The sequence below is a fragment of the Euprymna scolopes genome, chromosome 5, assembly GCF_053919585.1.
Source record: "Euprymna scolopes isolate OS-2025 chromosome 5, ASM5391958v1, whole genome shotgun sequence".
In the NCBI taxonomy this organism is placed as follows: Eukaryota; Metazoa; Mollusca; class Cephalopoda; order Sepiida; family Sepiolidae; genus Euprymna; species Euprymna scolopes.
The window spans coordinates 29,297,540-29,317,633 of record NC_136486.1 but is presented as its reverse complement, the minus strand read 5'-3'; the positions used below and the strand labels follow the sequence as shown (position 1 = coordinate 29,317,633).

Here is a 20,094-nt window from a genome sequence, read left to right as displayed (position 1 = left end):
CGGAATTTTTATATCGCTTTTAATGCAAACAATTTCATTTAATTTGATCAAATAGTTATTTATATATACAAATAATACATAGATTCATAGATAATTATAATATATATTATTAAATCTATTTATCTATGAATCTATTAATAATATGAAATATTACCTTATACAATTTATGGAAAGAAAACACCTCTCACTTTCCCTCTAATAGATTTCAACACTCCTACTCCCTCTGTTTTCGTTACGTACGCGAGAAAAAGGGAGCGATGTAAAACTGGATAGAGTTTTCCCCCTTAACTAATGCAGACCTTTTTACTAGAGGGCGTTATTACAAAAAAATTTCTTTTTCTTCTTCCCATGTTTTTTAAAGTCGTCTGCTTACATTTCTGCTTACATTTCCAAACGGAAAGCTGAATCGGTAAATGCACACATTTCTATTACATTAAATAGTGTTTTCCTTTACACAATGGGTACTGAATGTTTGCTTAAATAAAATGAAAAAAGTTACATTTTATTTTCATTTTCTATTTAAAAAGCCATTATTAACATGTGGAGAGTGTTTTTTTTATTATTCTGTACTTTCAACTAACAATTTCATTTAAAAGATGATATATCAAAATTTGAATTTAACTATAATAAGGATTATGATACCTGTTCAGTGCATATTTACCTATAAGTATGACCAACCACTTATAATTCAGTAACTGTAATTTAAAAAAAAATAACAATTATAATAAACAGAACGACTCATAGAAATCTATCTATATTCTTTTTTCATTTTAATATACTTTCATAGAAATGCTTCTGTTATGTAAAAAAAAACTATTTTCTTTATGCCACAAGTGTCACGCTCATACATGAATTCCATAGCTAATATAACGTACTGACCCAACGGGTCACGGGTGGTCTAGTATATATATATATATTTGTGTGTGTGTGTATATATATTGCGATGGTTGGTAAAAAAACGACTCTAGTAAAGCCAGACACCACACTACATAATAAAAATGGCTTTCTTTTTTCAAACATAACTCAGTCTGAAAACTGATGAGTTAGCATGCATTTTGTATGATTAACAAATGTCTTTTGGGCCGAGATCACAGTGTAGTATCTGTTCTTTAGATGCTGCACTTCAATTTCTTGTTCTCTGTCAGTGGAGGATTTCTCCTCCACGACTGAGACAATTTTTAATTTTTGTTCCGTTTCTCCACATTAAAAACTGACCCTGGTGTAGAACTCTGTCCCGTGGGGAGGCATTGTAAATAGGAAGAAATGTCTTAGTGAAGCCAATGTTTATTAACTCAGCATTAGTATGAAAATTAAAAATATTAACATGCAAAAATCGAAAGCAAAGGGGAGATAATCATTACTCGTTTTAATTTTCCCTTGCAGCTCGTTCACGGAGATTTGTCTGCCAAAAACATTTTAGTGAGTAGCGGAGGTGTTATAAAGATCTTCAATTTTCGACCGCCAGACGTGCTGGCTTTACAATTAGCGACAATTACGGGAAAGAATTATAAGGTAAGTAGCAGTCGCAGTATTTCATATTTATTTTATTTCCTGTTATAAACAATGAAATTATACTGTAACTACTACAACTAATACTATTATTATTATCATTATTATTAAAATGATGATAATGATGACGATAATAGTTGTGAAGTCCGTGACATAGGAAATCCCCAGCTGAAAGTCACGTGGTTACTAATTTCTGTACTGGTATCACCTCTGACCCCTAAGTGTCACTGAGATTTTCCCATACGCAACGGTATGGAAAATATACAAATATTACATGGATTCTACTTGAATAAATCCTGCCATACCTGCTGAAAATCCGTAGATTTATATCGTGCAACCGAGCGAGAAACATAACGAGAAGACTGAAGTATTAAACATAGCGCTTTTTTTAAATTATAATGTTTCGTTCGTTTCGTTTCGTTTTAGTAATGTTGCGTTTTATTTCGTCTGTTTTTTTTTTTATTATTAAAATTAGGGCAACCTAAAAATCGCAATGACTGCACATAGAATGTTTTTATAATGTGAAATTTAAATATTTTGATTGATTTATGGTTTTCATATAATTACTTTCTGGAATGACTCAACCTGATTAAAAAATGAAACTTGTAGGTTGCCTTATTTATTACTTTTCATGTTTCATAGTTAAACCTCGGTACATGTTGCCAAATTCTGGTTGTAATTTAATATTTATAGTTTTATGAAGCAACACGAAAAACTAACGAAACGAAAAGATATGGGAAGTTTCATCAAATTAAAATAAATTAGTAAACATTTTGAACTAAAGGAACGAAACGAAACGAATCCAACCCCGCAAAATTCCCCGACAGGTAGATAAACTTTGAGGCATTATTGTGAAACGACAGACAAAATCGATGCGCAAGTTATAAATAATCTCCCCATTAGCCGACAAAGATAAATCCCTGTATGCCTATTTCTGGCTGCCCTACTGGCGCTTTAAATAAGAGAAAAAATTGTGTCAACTTTTCCGAGGGGACAGGTTCAAAAATGCACGGAGGCTTGGATTGCTACGCCTTTGCTTTTATGCTTATGACAATGCGAAAATATCAACATTTAATGAAAGTGTTCATACACGTCTATGCGCAGCTGTACACAACTGTGTAGGTCAATAATCGACCCTCACCAATGAGCTTGTCAATAAAGAAAATATTGTTTAACGTTTCTTTTATCTCTGCTCAGTTGTAAGCAACGTTATCGATTTTTTTAAATTCCATTTTGACGTAGCGGGTTACTATCAAGAACAGTAGTTGCAGGGATACTATGTAAGGAGTCGAGCAGCAATATGTCTGTTCACATTACACTTGAACTTCTGCATATCAGTACAATTGAGAAAACCTGAAACCTGAAAGGAGTTCCAGAGTCTAGCAGTTCTGGGAGAAAAAACTATTAGACTAGAAGGCCGTCTTACAACTAGGGATCTCTACTGTGTATGGGGTGGGACTTGGCAGCTTGTCGATTTTGTCGGGAGTGTTTACGTCGAGGGGGTACAAGAGCTTGTCTGACAGATTGTTACGAAAGAAAGATAAAGTTCAAAACATTTGCGAGAAACAGATAGACAGACAAATAGACGGATACATAGTCTCTCAATGTCTAGTTAAATACCCCTTCCCCATTAGGGGCAGCGCTCTATACACGTCGTTCGCTCTGGAAGTATCACCATTCTAAGGGACAGAAAATACCCAACCTAAAGTCATATGGTTTTAAGACTTCCGTCTAGAAGTCATCCCTAACCCCTAGGTGTAACTCAAATATGTTTATTCAAGCACCGCTTTCTTTATGTCACAATAGGAGAACATTATATATGTGCTCTAAAACAGCAGCACATATTTTAGTGTATTGTTTCAGGTAAAGAGCTTCGTGTTGGAGATTCGCGAATAATGAATATCTTTGAATATTCATCGTTTCAACTCTAAACTTTTATTATGTGTTGTATGAGTCGTTAATTCATTACATACTAATTTTTTTCTTACCTTTTCAGAGTTTTGCTTCAATAAAATGGATGGATCCAAACATTATATGGTCACAAATGATTACTACTAAAAGCGATGTGTGAGTATTTTAATATTATTTCTCAGGATTTTTTTTTTAAATGAGAATTAATAATTTGGATCATTTAGACTGCTGTTTCCATCTTGGATGTTATTCTTACAACTTGTTAGTCGATGTAGCCTCAGCCTTTTCAAACGCATCTTGTCGAACTGGGAAATCTGCATATTAAACTCGGGAATCTTTATGGAATTTCGAATAAAACCCATTATTTAATCTACGGATATACCTTGCTATATTTACATCGTTAATAATCGCAAAAAATGTGTCGATTAATTCCTCATTGTATTTTTAGTATCGCCTGCTCTGAAGATGTAATCTTCAACACTTAGAAGACTATTGTTTAGAACTTATTTAACTTAACACTTATATCCGTTTCGCCACGTTTCCATGCGGACGCACTTAAATAAGATCCGGGGTTCATTCATTCATTTAAGTGATATCCTGCCTCGTACAGGCATTGATAGCTATGACTCTCCATCTGTCTCTCCCTCTCGATGCATTAATGAATTCATTGTTGCTCATTATTCAGAACAGTAATCACGCTATTTCTTCGAAAGTGTTTGGTGTATTGTCATAGATTCATTTGCAGTTGTACGGACATTAGATTACAGTTTCTTTCTGCCCGAGCAGTGACCATACTGGGCGATTGTCCTGATCATTGTACACAAAGGGAGCTTCTTTTCCAGCATAATGAGATACGAAATCATAAACAGAATTATTCCTGATTGCTTCCGTGTTACATCAGTCACCTGCTTTCCATGACCTCATGTAACACAAATCGATGGCTGAAGTGGAGTCGCAAACTTGCCCAAAGGTCTCGCACAGACTAGCGCTAGATACGAGGCAATTTACTCTTTTCTTTACATTAGTCATGTTCCGCCACCCTATAAAACGCCTAGTATTCATAAATAGTCACCCATCTGGTACTGGCCAGGCTCATCTTTGCTTAACTTTAGTGATCTGGCGGGAACCGGTGCGTAAACGTGATTATGCCGTATTCGCTAGTTATATCGGCTGAAAGCTTGTGAGAATGTCAATGAAGATAAGAACAGTATTCCGACTGGTCCAAACTATGATTAGCGTTCCTTTAGTTTAATAAATGAATGAAAACTTCTGTGCTCTGTGTTCGAATACAGTTCGTTTCAAAAATCACCTTCACTCAGGATGTTGATAGCATTCACGTTGTGCTTACCGCAAGTACCTTTCTAGAAAGAATCTAACTAAAAATGTATCGGGGAAGCTAATGTCAACAATAGAATCATAGGATTCATACGATATGATATGATGATGAGTTTAATATCATTTTTCCCCTCATGCAACATATGAAAGCACGTGCGATACTCCGCCCCCATCAGCTGCCAACCATGTTGAAAACACAGTTTCGGTGGCTGAAGGTGATCCTGCCACTGCTGCTGCTATCAAGAAGCTTCCACTGGGAACAGTAGAAAAACAAATATACAAATACAAGGCAACAAAGAAAAATCATATCGTTCCTTTATGTAGAAAAATTTCGTTCTCTACCAAATCCAACTTGATGCAGATTGAGATATGTTCATAAGACGATCAGAGGCAATTTTCAGATTGCGATCCGTGATTCCAATTTTTTAAAGTAGCAAAATGACTGAGTGTCCCTAGAAATCCATGATAACTAACCTCAACAAGAATCACATGGTATCTCCAACCCTTTTTCCACACAATATTACTAAACTGGCACGGCCACGTATACAACTCTTCATTGTATTCGATACGAATTCTATAATTTTTTTCTTGATAATAATGTCACTTTTGAAAAAATAAATGCCGGTCCTGGTCAAGAGATGAAACTTTCTTGTTTATTAATAGCATTCGTCATTCTCAGCTAAATATTCTTTAAATAAATATAATAAATATCCCTCTTCTTTCTTCCTGTAGCTAAAATGCCATTATTATCTGCGTTCTTTCCATATAAATAATTATCAGTTAAATATTTATCAAATCAATAAAAACGAATGTGATTCTTTGAAATGCATTTATGTAAGAGTGTATTGTTTCACGGCAGTTTGATTTGGGAACAAATCATTTCAAAATGGATGACGTCGGAATTATTTTCCTTCGGGACATCTGATTATTTTATCAAATGTGTGTAAAGTACGTACGTACAAAAGTGAACTTCCTTAACCTACTATTATATAGATTGTGCGATATTTTCTTATCTACGTGACTTATACTTTAGTATTATTCATAATTTATATATTTGTATTATTTTAGAATGTTGAAACTTATATGTAACTATTACGATATTGGCTGATTATTAAATAAGGAATTTAATAATATTATAAGAAACAGAGTGGCACCTTTTTTTTAAATATCGTTAGGAATGAATATTGATTAATTTACGAAAGCCAACCAAACGATACAATTGTTTTATCTATAAAGGAAAATAAATATATATACTAGCAGGGGTGCCCGGCGTTGCTCGGGTGTTTGGAGGTGTATGCTGTGCAAAAAAAGCAAAAAAAAAAAAAATTTGGGTAATTTTTTAAAACTTTGACCCCTATTATGACCCCTTAAAATTTATAGTTTCGGGCTCAAATCACTTTATTAAGTTAGATCCAGGTTCAAGGAACCTATATCTAAAATTTCAAGTGTCTAGACCCAAAATTGTCGGAGGAGTTTGGTAGAGTTCTTAAAGGTCAAATCGTTGAAATTTGACCCCTTAACAGCCAAATTTCTGGCTGACACCCGTCACATCGATTTTCCCAAATCTCAGTACCCGGTGTTTCAAATTTCGAGTCTATAGACTAAAAATTGACAGAGTTATTGCGTAGGGAAATGTACACAGACAGACAGACACACAGACACACAGACAGACAGACACGTTCACTTTTATATATATATATATATATATATATATATATATATATATATTATTTAATTGGAATTCATTATTGCGATGAGTATTATATTTATTAATTTATTTATTGTTACCTATTATCCTCATCTTTCTTAGTTGTTTTTTCACGACGTTTCGGTCAACTATTACTCTGGTTTTCGTCAGGTGGTAACCGCGACGGGATAGGAACTCCGAATCTCCCAATTACATCCTCAGCACTTACTGCCTTCCATAGTTGTTGTTGTCTCACCAGATTTTGGCCAAGTAAGCTTCTGGCTTGCTTTGGGTAGGATTGAAACCTCTATCTTAAGACAATCCTCATTCTATCCCGTCGCGGTAACCACCTGCCGGAGGCTGGAGGAATAGTTGGCCGAAACGTCGTGAAACAACAACTTAGAAAGATTAGGATAATAGTCCGCAATAAATAAATCAATAAACTTATATTGTTTAACTTTCTTTAAAAAATAGATATTCATAACAATATTTTTAAAATTTCTACCCTATTTCTTATAACGGTGCCACGTAAGCTGTGTGTTGCACTTGAAAAGACTTAAAAGCTGTTTATTTAACATCTTTACTGACTAATACCTAGAAAGATTATTACATCTTAAAATAGAAAAACGCATTAATATAAAGAAATCACTTGAGAAAGCCCTGATCGACACGAAAGCTATTTCATATTTTTAAAGGTAAATAGACAGCTTTATTAAAGAAAAAAAAAACTGATATAATTTTAACTTGGATACTGTTTTAAATTTAAATATATTTGAATCGATTTTGTTTAATCTTCTTAGCGGAGATGTTGCAAAATTGCGAGATGTCTACCACCTCTAATGCAGAACTGGTTTTATTTACAATATAAGAAACCACAGTAAAATATACACTATAGATTCAACAATTGACAAATATATGCATGAGAGAATGACAATTTTCAATCAGCAGATAAGCAACTTCATTACAGATTCAACATGGCCACCATCACATAGATTTAGATTTAAAAAAAGAGATCATTTTAAAAATAGGTTTAAAAACAGAATTTTTCTATAAAAACATTAATTGCTCAGATAATGTGTGGCGATTGAATCCGCAAACGGTTCCAACGAATGCTTAAAAGCAAACGGCTTTCACTGTTACCCTTTTTCTTTTCTAGTTTAGTTGATGTTCATTCTCTTCATCAAGTTGGTTGTTACAGGAACGTGTAAACTAAAAATATTTTACAACCAATGTAAATCGTTTTAAACTCCAAGAAGCAACACGTCTATATGAAAATGGTAAGCCAGTACGAATTTGAAAACTTTCATAAGAACATGTCAACAAAACTAGTTTTCCCGAGACAACTGCACCAGCCAGGACCCAATAACATCTACTCAACACAATACCCCATGCCTTTAAAGCCAGTTGGAGAGACAAGTTGAAAATGGCACTTACACAATCTTTGTTTATCTTGTGCACAATTCTCTTAATAAAAATTCGTCCAGAAAATAATTTTTCTACAAAAAACAAAAAACAAAAATAACATTCTGCGCTCAGAGGTGTAAACGTAAAAGTCAATGAGATGATAAATTACTTTAGCATTTTATTATTTCGTTAAAACATTTCTGTATTTTCAGATGGTCATTTGCGGTCGTACTTTGGGAAATTGTCACTTTTGGTAAGTTGTACTTACTTTAAAATATGTGTCCACTGTTTATTGTATATTTCTAATTATATCTGTATGTGTAAACATAATTATTATTATTTATTTTTCAATAAATTATTGTTATTAGGCTTCGTTAAAAAACAGGCGAACACTTTTTTAGACAATTAAGAATAAACGGATATACTGAGCGCAAAGCAATACTCTGACGTCTGTCGCTGAATACTATCTGACTTTTTACTGTTCATGCGGGATTAATCAGTCTTAATTAAATATAATACTTTTACATTTGCTAATTCCGGGTAGTCTGGGGGTTGAATGCCGGCCTACAAATTTATGACTAGGTTCATATCGGTGAACTGGCAATAATTATCACTTCCTACAGTGATAAGAATGTGTCAGAAACACGTGTCTATCTATTTAAAATTATTTATTAATATGTATAAATAAATATATTGTTTATTTATTAATATGTATAAATAAATACATTGATTGCGTTATGTCGATTAATCGGACTATTATTCTCATCTTTGGTGTTTTTAGCACACCGTGTCGGTCGTTGCAACCTGCGACCTTCTTCGGGTGTTGAAAACATGCTTCTTTTTCTCTACTACGGAAAAGAGGGTTGGCTCTGCATTACAAGAATTCGAACCGCGTGTTTGAAGGTGAGTTCGTAGATCATAAAGAATGTTCAATCTTCCCTCAAACTCACGGTTCGAATTCTTGTAATGCAAAGGTAACCCTCTTTTCCTTAGTAGAGAAAAGGAAGTATGTTTTCAACGCCCGAAGAAGGTCGCAGGCTACAGCGACCGAAACGTTGTGCTAAAACCCAATATGAGATTAATAGTCCGATTAGTCAGCATTCACATCTAATCTCAAAAAAATATTGCAAAAAATATGTTGTTATATAAATTAGGTATATAGATTTATTTATGTACAGGGGAAGCTTTAAACTTATAAAACAACAAACAAATGTTTAACACATAGATTGGTATAATGAACCCAAATGTTGGTTGCATTTAGTTTAATTTAGTTTTACGCAAAGCTTATATTAAGGTGGTTGAAAGTTTTCATAAAAATTCTGATCACTCTAACTTTTGGTAAATTTTAACAAATTAAAACATATTCCCAAACATTCAATTTCTTTGTATTATTTTAGAATCTTGAAACTTATATTTAACTATTACGATATCGGTTGATTATTAAATAATGAATTTAATAAAATTATAAGAAACAGAGTGGCACCTTTTTTAAAATATCGTTAGGAATGAATTATTGATTAATTTAAGAAAATCAAACGGAAAATATGCAGCATAACATAGGCACACTTTCGCATGTAAAGATTGAGATATATAAAAAATTGTATTGATTTTGTTCTATAGCCAATCGATACAAATTAAGAAATACTTTTTAATTTAAATTTCTTCTTAAAATTTCAACCAATTTTTTTCCGATAAAAATCGAATTGTAATATAAATTTAGAATGGGGATTCTAAATATAGGGTTCATTTTTATTATATCTTGATTCTAATTTTCATAAATCGAATTACAAAAGCTGTGCTCCAAAACTTATAATGATCGGTGTATGTGTTTAGAACGGAATCCTATCCATCCAAATACACACACACACTGCGCTCTCTCTCTCTCTCTCTCTCTCTCTCTCTCTCAACATATATATATATATGTAAGTATGTATGTATGTATGTATGTGTATGTAATGGCTGTATCGATTGGTTTTCTAGAATTAAATCCAATGCAACTCACGTGATTATTAAAGAGTGCTCAATGCAGAACAGAGCTGATATATAATCTGTTTGTTACACAAACATTATTGGTTACATATGTGCATACATGATTCAATGGAATCCCAATTCAAGTATAGCACCTCACCAGTCCAAAAAAGAATCGATATTTAAACAGGACTAAAGAGTACATTAGTTTTATAAGATATTTGGGTGTGGCTTACGTTCTGGAAAAATGGTATACGTTGTGAATGTGAGCAGCAGGGGTTTTATGAAGGGACATATGGAGAAGAAAAGGCTAGCATAAATAAGTTAGCTAAACTAATGAAGGAGTCATCCTCTCGTTACCCTTCCACATCATCTCAAGCGTCACTGTTTAATACTGAACAGAAACATAATTGTCACCAGCCGGATAAAAGTGAGTACACTTTGCATAATTATTAATTAAACACTCGAAAACGATTAACTAAAATAATATATGAGTCTAGCTACAAGAAGTATTATCGTAAAGCAGCGTCGCATTAGAATACAAAACATATAATTAACCACAAACGATAACTAAGCACTCTAATTCTAGGAACGGAATATTCCACAAATATAGATAACTATATACTATCATGCACTTCTTTTCACGTGTATCGTCTAAATAACCTATCTCTGAAAGTAATCCTATTAACTTATCAAATATATAATATTCTAGTATTGCAGAAAGGATAAACAACCCGAATGAAAAAAATGACAACCATCGAAATATAAGTTATATATAGATATAAAAACTTTGCCACGATAATTACCCCTGTCACAGCGGCAGAACGGGAAATATAACTGCCGGTATACCATCTTTATTAAAATCATATAAATGTGCGTATATATCTGCTCAATTACCTGTTAATTTGACCATATAGACATATTTCTTATAAATAAACAAACAAATGAATAAATAAATAATTTGAAAACTAAAAATAAATGAACGGAAAAAAGCAATGAACAAAATTAAAAATAAATGTCTAAGTAACATAAGTAAAGAATAAATAAATAAATAAACTTGCCAAGAGGAAAATGAAGTCGCCGCGAGAAAAGAAAAATAACCATGAAAACCAAAGATAGGGAAATAGCGAGGATAAGAATATAACATTATTTCGAAAGCTTAGGCCAATAAATAACAGCCAAGTCTACTGATCCAAAATGGAACATGTACATCAAATCTGTTGCCAAGGTCGCTGGAAAAATGATGGGATTCTTCTACCGCTCCTGTAGATGTAATTTTTTATCTATATAAAAGCCAAATATACCCATGAATGGAGTACTGTTACCACATCTGGGCAGGAGCTGCTAGAATCAGCCTATCCTGCCTTAACAGAGTACAAAATAGACTTTGTAGCTTAGTGGGGGGTGTCCTTTTCTCTTCCCTGCAACCTCTCTCCCACAGAACAGATGTTGCGAGCCTGTCTTTGTTTTATCGTTATTTCCATGGCAAGTGCTCGTCTGAGCTCCAATCTCTGGTCCCCCTCGCCAATCTTTCACGATAAACACCCGTCTAGCTGAAACCACTGTTAATAATTTTCCCCACACCATCTGTGCCTAAATCAAAACGTAGATTCCATGAACAAAGCTTCTTTCTAAGAAGTGCACACCTTTGAAATTCTCTTCCGTTTGCCTGTTTCCCACCTGACTACAACCTTGATGTCTTCAAGTCCAACATAAACAAATTCCTGATAAACCGCCCCCTGAAGTACGACACTTTATCAAATCTCCAGTACTAACGATTACTACGATACTATCCCATTGATTACTGTACACGAAATAACCCTTATCCCCGAGTGGCTTCCGGGCCTTAATAATATTGTGACTAGCTTGTGAAAAAAATTGTTATTTAATTTCTGGAATTAGTAGGTCTCTTATTAGGGGATTGTTTAAAATCGATGATCGCTATCGTACTACGAGATGAGAGGTATGCTGAGGAGATTAAAGTGGTATGTACAACAGTTTTGTGCTTATGGCTATGAAAAACTATCAACATTTAATGAAAGTTTCTATACACGTCAATAAGAATCTGCAGACGGATATGTAGATCGAGGATATACCTTCATCAGGAACCTCGTTAGCTAAGAGAATACAGCGTGGAAAAATAAAACTGTCGCTCAAGGAAATGATGACATGATTCGATTTCAATTTTCTTTTTTTGTTGCAGACCATCTAGTAGTTGGCCGGTTGTGTACACATCCCAAAAGCGATAGGAGCCTTCTATCATGTCTGAAAGTGGCACAATGTTCAACGAGCGAGATCGGAGATGAGCCACTGTACAACTCATGCTCTCTACCGATCCAAGTTATGACAACAGTACTATTGCCAACACCCTCAAATTGCATCGCTGCGTTAACACAAATAACAGGGACGCGCCCAGGTTGATGAAAAGTTTCCGGCCACGGTTATGGTGTTTGGTGTGGTTTCAAGTGAAGGCAACATCATGCCACTTCCCATCTTGGAGTGGCTTGAAAGTCCACACCAAAGTTAAAATGTGTTGAAGATTGTGGTGATCCCTGGGTGCAATCAGGTTGCTACTGGCTCACCCTGGGTGCGGCAGCTTGACTTAGCGCTGTCCCATAAGTCTAAAGAGACCCGGGCTTGGCTTCAGAAGGTTGCTACATTGAATAGATGTCAGCTCTACTACATAATCACGTTACCTGAATTGATTTTTTCAATAAAAGTTTTAAAATAAAGCTATAGTGTTGTTCTTTTTTTCATGGTGACAAATCTATCGTTCCACCCTGTACTGATTTCAAATTCTGGCATCTTCGTCCAATTGTGGCGAGCAAGGTTATCGATTTTCGACGGATTACTAATACAGAATCCTAGAGAGAAAAACAAATGCAACAACGTGGAGGACGAAACTAATAGACATGTAACGTTACATAGGTTTGCAAACGGGACCCACATGTTGTAACAGTCTACGTCGCAAACAAAATGAAACAAAGAATAACCCGAGCTCACGTTTTCGTGCAACAACGACATTTTTCCCCCATTCTCCCTCCACGCGTAAATCCTCATGCGACTTTGGCGTCTCACATATGATCGTCTTCTCTAAAGTGTTCTCTCCTTTTTATAGTCTTTTTTCTTACAGTGACGTCATTTTGCATTCTGTAAGCATTTGCATACGCGCGTTCGCGCTGTTACAGACGTACAGATTAACAGATAGCTCGCCTTGAAACATTTTATTTATATAGTGAGCCCGGAATTATTGTAGTTTAACGATTTCCGTATGGGGTTACATTTGACTCTTAGGTGTCACTCAAACTTTTACCTACATATGGAACGAAGAGAGCTGTAGTATTTCGTAAGAATTCAGATCACTCTGATTTGTTGGTAAACTTTAACGATGAGTGTTAGGCCATGTTATAAAACAAATGAAAAGGTTTATAAAAGCTTCAAACAAGAGGAGACTAACTGTTGTGGAGACATAAACATCCTTATAACCGCTAAGATGGACTTTTCCATTAGGCATATAACCAGCAAGTCTAAACCGCCCAATGAGAGCCATCCCGGATGTCGTAGAGAGCCGACTCCCCCACGGATTAACAAACTTTTTTCTGTACCACTAACCCTTGCTTGATATAAATGTTCTTCTAATTCTCACCAAGCCGTCGTGTTGCTACTTTCACTGTTTCCGACTCAACTACACTAACAAACGTCAATTCAAAATCATCTCTTAGATATTCGTGTTATTCAAACATATGTGGAATCGGAAACCATGGTCCACCTCCCCCCTTGATCTGTCCCATTCATAAAGCGCATTTATCGTTACTACCATGGCAGGTGCTCGTCTGAACTCCAATCTCTGGTCCCCCTCGCCAATCTTTCGCGATAAACACCCGCCTAGCTAAAACAACTGTCAAACATTTTCCCCACTCCTTATCTGTGCCTAAATCAAAACGTAGATTCCATGAACAAAGCTTCTTTCTTAGAAGTGCACGCCTGTGGAACTGTGTTCCGGTTGCCTGTTTCCCACCTGACTACAACCTTGATGTCTTCAAGTCCAATGTGAACAAATTCCTGATGAACCGCCTCCTTAAGTAAGACACTTTATCAAATCTCCAAAACTAACGTACTGTACACACAATAACCCTTATCCCCGAGTGGCTTCCGGGCCTTGATAAGTGGTGACTACCTTGTAAAAAAACAAGCGACCCTAGTAAAAGTTTGTGTCTCCAATGTTGTTGTGTTAAACAAAGATGAGACGACGAAAATAACAAACTACCACCTTCTTCTGCACAACATGCAGAAAATGATATCTAAGAATGATTTTAATTATTCCAGTAATTATAAGAGCAACGTCACTTACAAAAAAAAAAGGAATTTCCAAAACTATCTGGCGAATATACCGTGTGAACAAGTGTAAAAAGATATACCAACAATTACACTTAAAAGGGTCGGTTAAAATCTTTAAAAATGATATCTTAGTTGGAATGTCTGAGATAGTCGATAAATATCTCGCATCCAGTAAGGTGTTCAATCTCCAGCAAAAAAAAAAATAAAAATAAAAAATAAAAAAATGATAAAGAACTTGAAAAAAGGGTGCGTTTTCTTAGACGCACGGAAGGAACTCATTTGAAAATATTCTTTGAAATATAAAAAGAATGATAGAATAAATTACTTTCATGGCAATTGCTCGTCTGAGCTCTAATTTATGCCGCCTTTACTAAACTTTCACAAAAAAACTCACTACAACCACTATCAACAATTTCCCCCACTCTCTATCTGTGACTGAATCTAAACGTAGATTCAACGAACAAATCTTTTCTTCTAGAAATGCTAGCCTGTGGAACTGTTCGACTGGCTTCCCGACCGATCACAACATAGTAGCCTTCAAGTCTAATGTAAACAAGTTCTTGTTGAGCCGTCTTCACATATAATCTAAATCCTACCCAATCTTCCCCATTAACGATTACTACAAAATCTTTTTACATTCATTAACCCTTATTCTCAGGTGACATAGGGCCTTGATAAATGGTTAATTCCTTCTAAAAAAAGAAGAAAATACGTAATTAGTTTATTCCAATTTTGTTGGTGTATCTTTCTATTGACCTCACTTTTTTGCGAAATGCAAGACAATTAGCGTCACTCTGTATTCCTCGCCAAAGATTATCTGGTTGCGAAAAGTAAGACGATTCGCCATGAACTTGACATCACACCAGACTCTTGGTATTTGGTCGGCATATCTTAGCGCTCTATTTACCACGTCTCTTTATTAGACGCCCTGAGGGACAAGGTAAATCGAGCAACGCGTCACTCTGCCAACGACGACACTTTTACTGCGTCCATTGCGGACATCCGTCAACCGATATCAATTACGTAAGTAAATGTTATCCATGATATGAAAATATCACGGGACGAAACTAGATTCCATTTCTCTGCTGTTTGTGTGTTCGTCTGTGCAAAGCTTCGGGTAAGGGTTTCCGTTTAATGACTATTGCACTTGGTATATTCTTTGAAATTTAAAATTGCAAAGCTGCGATAATGTCGAATAACTTTATATGCGATCTGACTTTAAGAGAATGCGAACAATGCACCTACTTTGACATGCATAACAAGACGATTACTAGAATGGATGGCATATTTTACGTTGCTTCTAAACAGCTTCGACCTGCCACGACAATTCCCCATAGAACCAACATAGCTGATGAATAACCTTATGCTTAACAAATTCCATGTTTATACAAATAAATATATGGCATAAGTAATGCATGGTGGAACGATAAAAGTTTTGCCCGAAAGAAAACAACACTACAGCTTTATTTCAAAACTTTAATTGAAAAATCAATTCAGTTAACTTACTTATGTAGTAGAGCGGATATCTATTCAAGGTAGTCTCCTTCAGCCTACATCACCGTTTAGATACGGATTATGAACTGGAAGCATGCCTTTTCCATAAGCTTCAGCAAATACTAGGCGGATGGCGTCGATCAAGCTGGCTTTGGTCTTGTGGAGGGTCATGTAGGGTATGTTCTCGACGTGTGACCAAACGAAGTAGTCCATTGGGAGGAGGGGGTCAGTTAGAGAAGGACACAAAGTCGTAGTACTCTACCTTAAGCCAAGCCTGGTTCTCTTTGGGCGTGGGCCGCCGCCGAGTCCTGCTGCCACACCCAGTTTCTGCTAGCGGCCACCTGAGAGCACCAGAGGATCACCACACTCTTCGGCACATCCAGGTACACTTTGCCATTGACTTTCTAGCCGACTTCGAAGATGTGAGGTGGCATTATGGGGCTCTCACTTGAAACTACAGCAAAGACCATAACCGTAGCCGGAAACTTTCTTTTCGTCACCCTGGGTATGTTCCTGTTATTCGTGGCAATCCATCGATGTATTTTGAGGGTGCTGGCAATGGTCCTGTTGTTATAACTTGGATAAGTAAGGAGCATGAGTTGTACAACGATGCATCTCTGATCTCGTGCGTCACTTTCAGACATGATAGAAGGTTCCTATCGCTCTTGGAGTTTGTACAAAACTGGCCAACTAGTAGATGGTCTGCAACAAAAAAAAAAACGGTTTTCATTTGACGAAAATGGAATCATTTCGTCTTTTTTAGAGCGAGAATTTTATCGTTCCACCCTGTACACACATTATAAAGCGTATTTTATATTCGCCTGTAACTGAAAGCAAACCACAACTTAACTACAAGCAAACTAAACTCTGTGTAGCCCGAGAATTAATTAAAACCCAACTGGCGCCTTTCAATCGGAGGCATGTCTTATTTCTCCTATGAGCAACTAATTCTTAAACTATCAACTGATGTTGTTTTAATACGGCTAAAATAGCGACAAAACATTGGCTCTTCTTACCGTGCTAGAAAGCTAATCATAGCTGAAAGTAGCCTATATCTATACAAAGCCGACATTCTCTTACGCATGGAGTATTGTTGCCACATCTGGGCTTGTAGATCTACTACTAGTCTGTCGCCCTGAGCCAATGTTCAAAGAAAATTCCCCATCCTAATAACCAGACTTCAATCGCTGTCTCATCGCCGCAATGTTGCATCTCTGTGTCTATTTTACAAATATTATAATGGAACGTGCTCTAATAAATTCGTAGCAATTGTGTCCCCTCGACATAAATACCCCTGATTGACCCAACCAGCAGCAAAATCTCATCCCTATACCGTAGATATCCCTAGATGCTGGAAGTTCTTCAACTCTATAGTCTTTCTTTTCATCGAACAGCTAGACATTGTAATTCTCTCTCGGTTTCCTGCTTCCCTTATTTTTCAAGTGTAATGTGAACAGCCATCTCGCTGCTCAACTCCCTGCATATTGCCTCCGTAGATATGGTCCCAAATAGTAGCCCCTTACGTCCAAGTGGCATTATCCCTTGTTTTGGGTAAATAAAAAAAAAACTTTGAGATTCTCGTGGATGGCTTTGATTTTGATGAAACTTGATGCTTTTTTTCCATCCAATATTTCTTGGAGTTCACATATTAGATGTTGAAAGACCATTCCAGTAATAGAAGGAGGTGGTTTTCGCAAACAAACAAAAATGGCAACATAAATCCAGTCAGAATAGATATTTCAGGTAAAGAATTAATCCATTAAGGATTAGTAGAACACAGTGGGTTTATCATGTATGTAACTGAACAATGGCACTGGAATCAATTACAACTCTGCTAATGTATTTCAAGATAATACTACTGTAATACCAATGATGGAGAGAACACTAGGAATATTTCTAACACAAAAAACCTGCAAAAAGAAGTATTGACGGCATACGATAAAACTTAAGTATGGAGAAAAGTGACTTCTGACATTTAACATCTTGAAAACAAAGTGTCTCTTTTTCCACCTCCAACGCTCAGATATTATTTTAGCTACGATTGAAACGAATAACTCAACTCTTGAGAAAGTCCCTGGCTTTGACAAGTCTTTAACACTAATTTCATCAAATTCTTTTTGATTGGAGAGTTACATCAAATTCGTTGCTAAAGTCGATAGAAAAAATCGTTGGATCATTCTATCGCTCCAGAACGTACCTGATTCCTGATGCCATCCTTCATTTCTATAAGAACTACATTAGAGCCTAAGATAGGGTACCGCTTCCATATATGGAGATGTTCTGCTTAGAGCAACCTTTCTTGCTTTGAGAGAGTATAAAATCGACTTTACAATCTAGTGAGAGACGGTTTTTTCTCTTTCTTATTTTTCTCACGGAACAGGCGTTATTGTTCTCCATTATATCACTATTTCCCTGCTTGAAACCTCATTTATTTTTCAGAATAAATTATAATATTTAAATGTTCAATACATGTGATATTGTCATGAGACAATCTCCCAAGTATTACCTCCTCATTTTATGGTGGGTAGGTAGTGTGCTATCTCTTCCATTGTCATGAGAGCATCCTCTTAAGAATTACATTATCATTTTTGGCTGTATAGGAGAGTTGTCGTGTAGTATTTTGTTTGCTATTGCCAGAAAATAATTTTCCCGTATATTGCATTCTCCTTTCGAGACTAGTATCGTATATGCCCATTCGTCATAATGCCAGCCAAGGAAATTTTCTTTTGGCACCAAAGTCAACAGAGAAACCCCTGTTGACTACAGTATGCTGCTAGCATAGTAAATTTCTCCTAGGCTTTGCCTTCTCTTTTTCAAAGGTTAGGTTATTGCTAATCGCCTGAGGTGCATTGACCGGGGAATGACAACAGAGCAGCCCGTGCATTTTTGTAAGCCCTCGGGACGCTAGTTGTTCATTCCCACTTTCCGATCCTTGCATCACATTTTCTTGAAGTGGAAGAAAGATAAATAACGCTTTGATACCATCGTTGCGGGCATTACTATTGCCTTAGATATAGTGGGGCAGATTGCTGAAACAATATTTCACTTGGTGATACAAACACCAAAATTGAAATTTGTCAGATTTGCTTCTGTAGCCATCTTGAAAACTGGCAGCCATCTTGAATTTTCTGATGGCTAACGTTCTTTTCTTAAAATGTATCTTCTGAACGTCATTTGTGTCAATTTTGTAGCTAGTATCACTGTTAAAGATTCTTACAGATAACCTACTCCACTAATAGGGGAATGTAGTACATGTTTGTTCATCATGATGCCATTTTCCCACGGATTACCTTCCTCTTTTCTGATGCTAGTACATATAACGTACGTATAAACATACGATGTGACGAAATCTATTAGCATTATTTACAGTTTAAGTAATGTTGTTACCATTTTCTTTCAAATCGGCCAATTGTCTACTCTGACCGCCATAACTTGTTCAGACAACTCTGCTCCCTTTTGTTGTGGAGTCAGGTACACCAAAGGCAAATTAATTAGTTCTTGATGTTAAACGTTAAAGCGAAACGGAAGCGCCCTTCGATTTTGAAGATCGATACGACAAATGATTTATCAATGCGTCAAAGCGATTCAACAAATATCGATACGTAATAAAAAGTTGTCGGTTCGGTTTCAGTGGTTTATGGATGGATTGGCGTATTTATTTTTTTTCTTCTTCTTCTTCTTCATCATTTCCCTCTTTTCATAATGCAACCACTAGGGGTAATAAAAGAAGCCTGCAAGTAAATAAGAATTATAATCTAGCTCGTACTATGACATAGGTCAAGAGTTGTATGACATAGAAGTCGCTTACTCAATGCGACCTTGATTATTTTGATAATTTAAAGTCCGGGAGGAAAGTTGAAATATACACATGTCTTGTTTTTGGATTGGTTTAGTCATTTTGTTTTACAACATATCAATAATTTTCGGGCAATTTAATGCCGAATCCAGTAATTTGGTAAACGCCTTTATGTTTCAAATTATTTATATCTCCAAATATTTATTTAATGTATTTGTTCTGGTTATTTTGAAGAGCAAAATTGTTTTTTTTTTATTTTGTGGAACATTACTGAGTTTTTAAAAATGGAAAGAATAAGTATCATCGATGTTAGGTCAAGAAGCCGGTATCTTTCCACAGACAAATCTGGTAGTATCAGAATAGGTTGGATTGTAGGATTTGTGAACACTAACAATTCTTCAAAATTACGGTCAACAATTGAGAGAAAATCGCGCAATAAACACAAAACTAGGCTTGAAATCGAGGCGAACGGATGTTCCATCTTATGCTACCTCCACTGGGAAGTTGACTCTATATGCGGAGGCGAATGTCGGCATTCTATCACAATAAAGTGCAAGCAATAAAACACATTCCTTGTTTCGACTGTACTTTTACTGATGGAATTTGTTTATTACATTTTCACCCCAAACAAGGCACATTGCCACTTTGATGT

General features: G+C 35.8%; 1 protein-coding gene across 4 annotated transcripts in view; it reads left to right on the top strand.

Moving 5' to 3' along the window:
• Window positions 1-20,094, top strand: part of LOC145276758 (proto-oncogene tyrosine-protein kinase receptor Ret-like) — a 648,944-nt gene that overhangs the window by 556,744 nt on the left and 72,106 nt on the right. For 3 of the 4 annotated variants that reach the window (XM_080128005.1, XM_080128004.1, XM_080128006.1), the window contains 3 exons: window positions 1,384-1,512; window positions 3,506-3,576; window positions 8,059-8,099. In XM_080128005.1, coding sequence (XP_079984131.1) covers window positions 1,384-1,512; window positions 3,506-3,576; window positions 8,059-8,099 — 241 coding nt within the window. Of the gene's footprint in view, window positions 1-1,383; window positions 1,513-3,505; window positions 3,577-8,058; window positions 8,100-12,017; window positions 12,332-20,094 lie in introns of those variants that run through there. The other variant, XM_080128007.1, reaches the window with a different exon arrangement.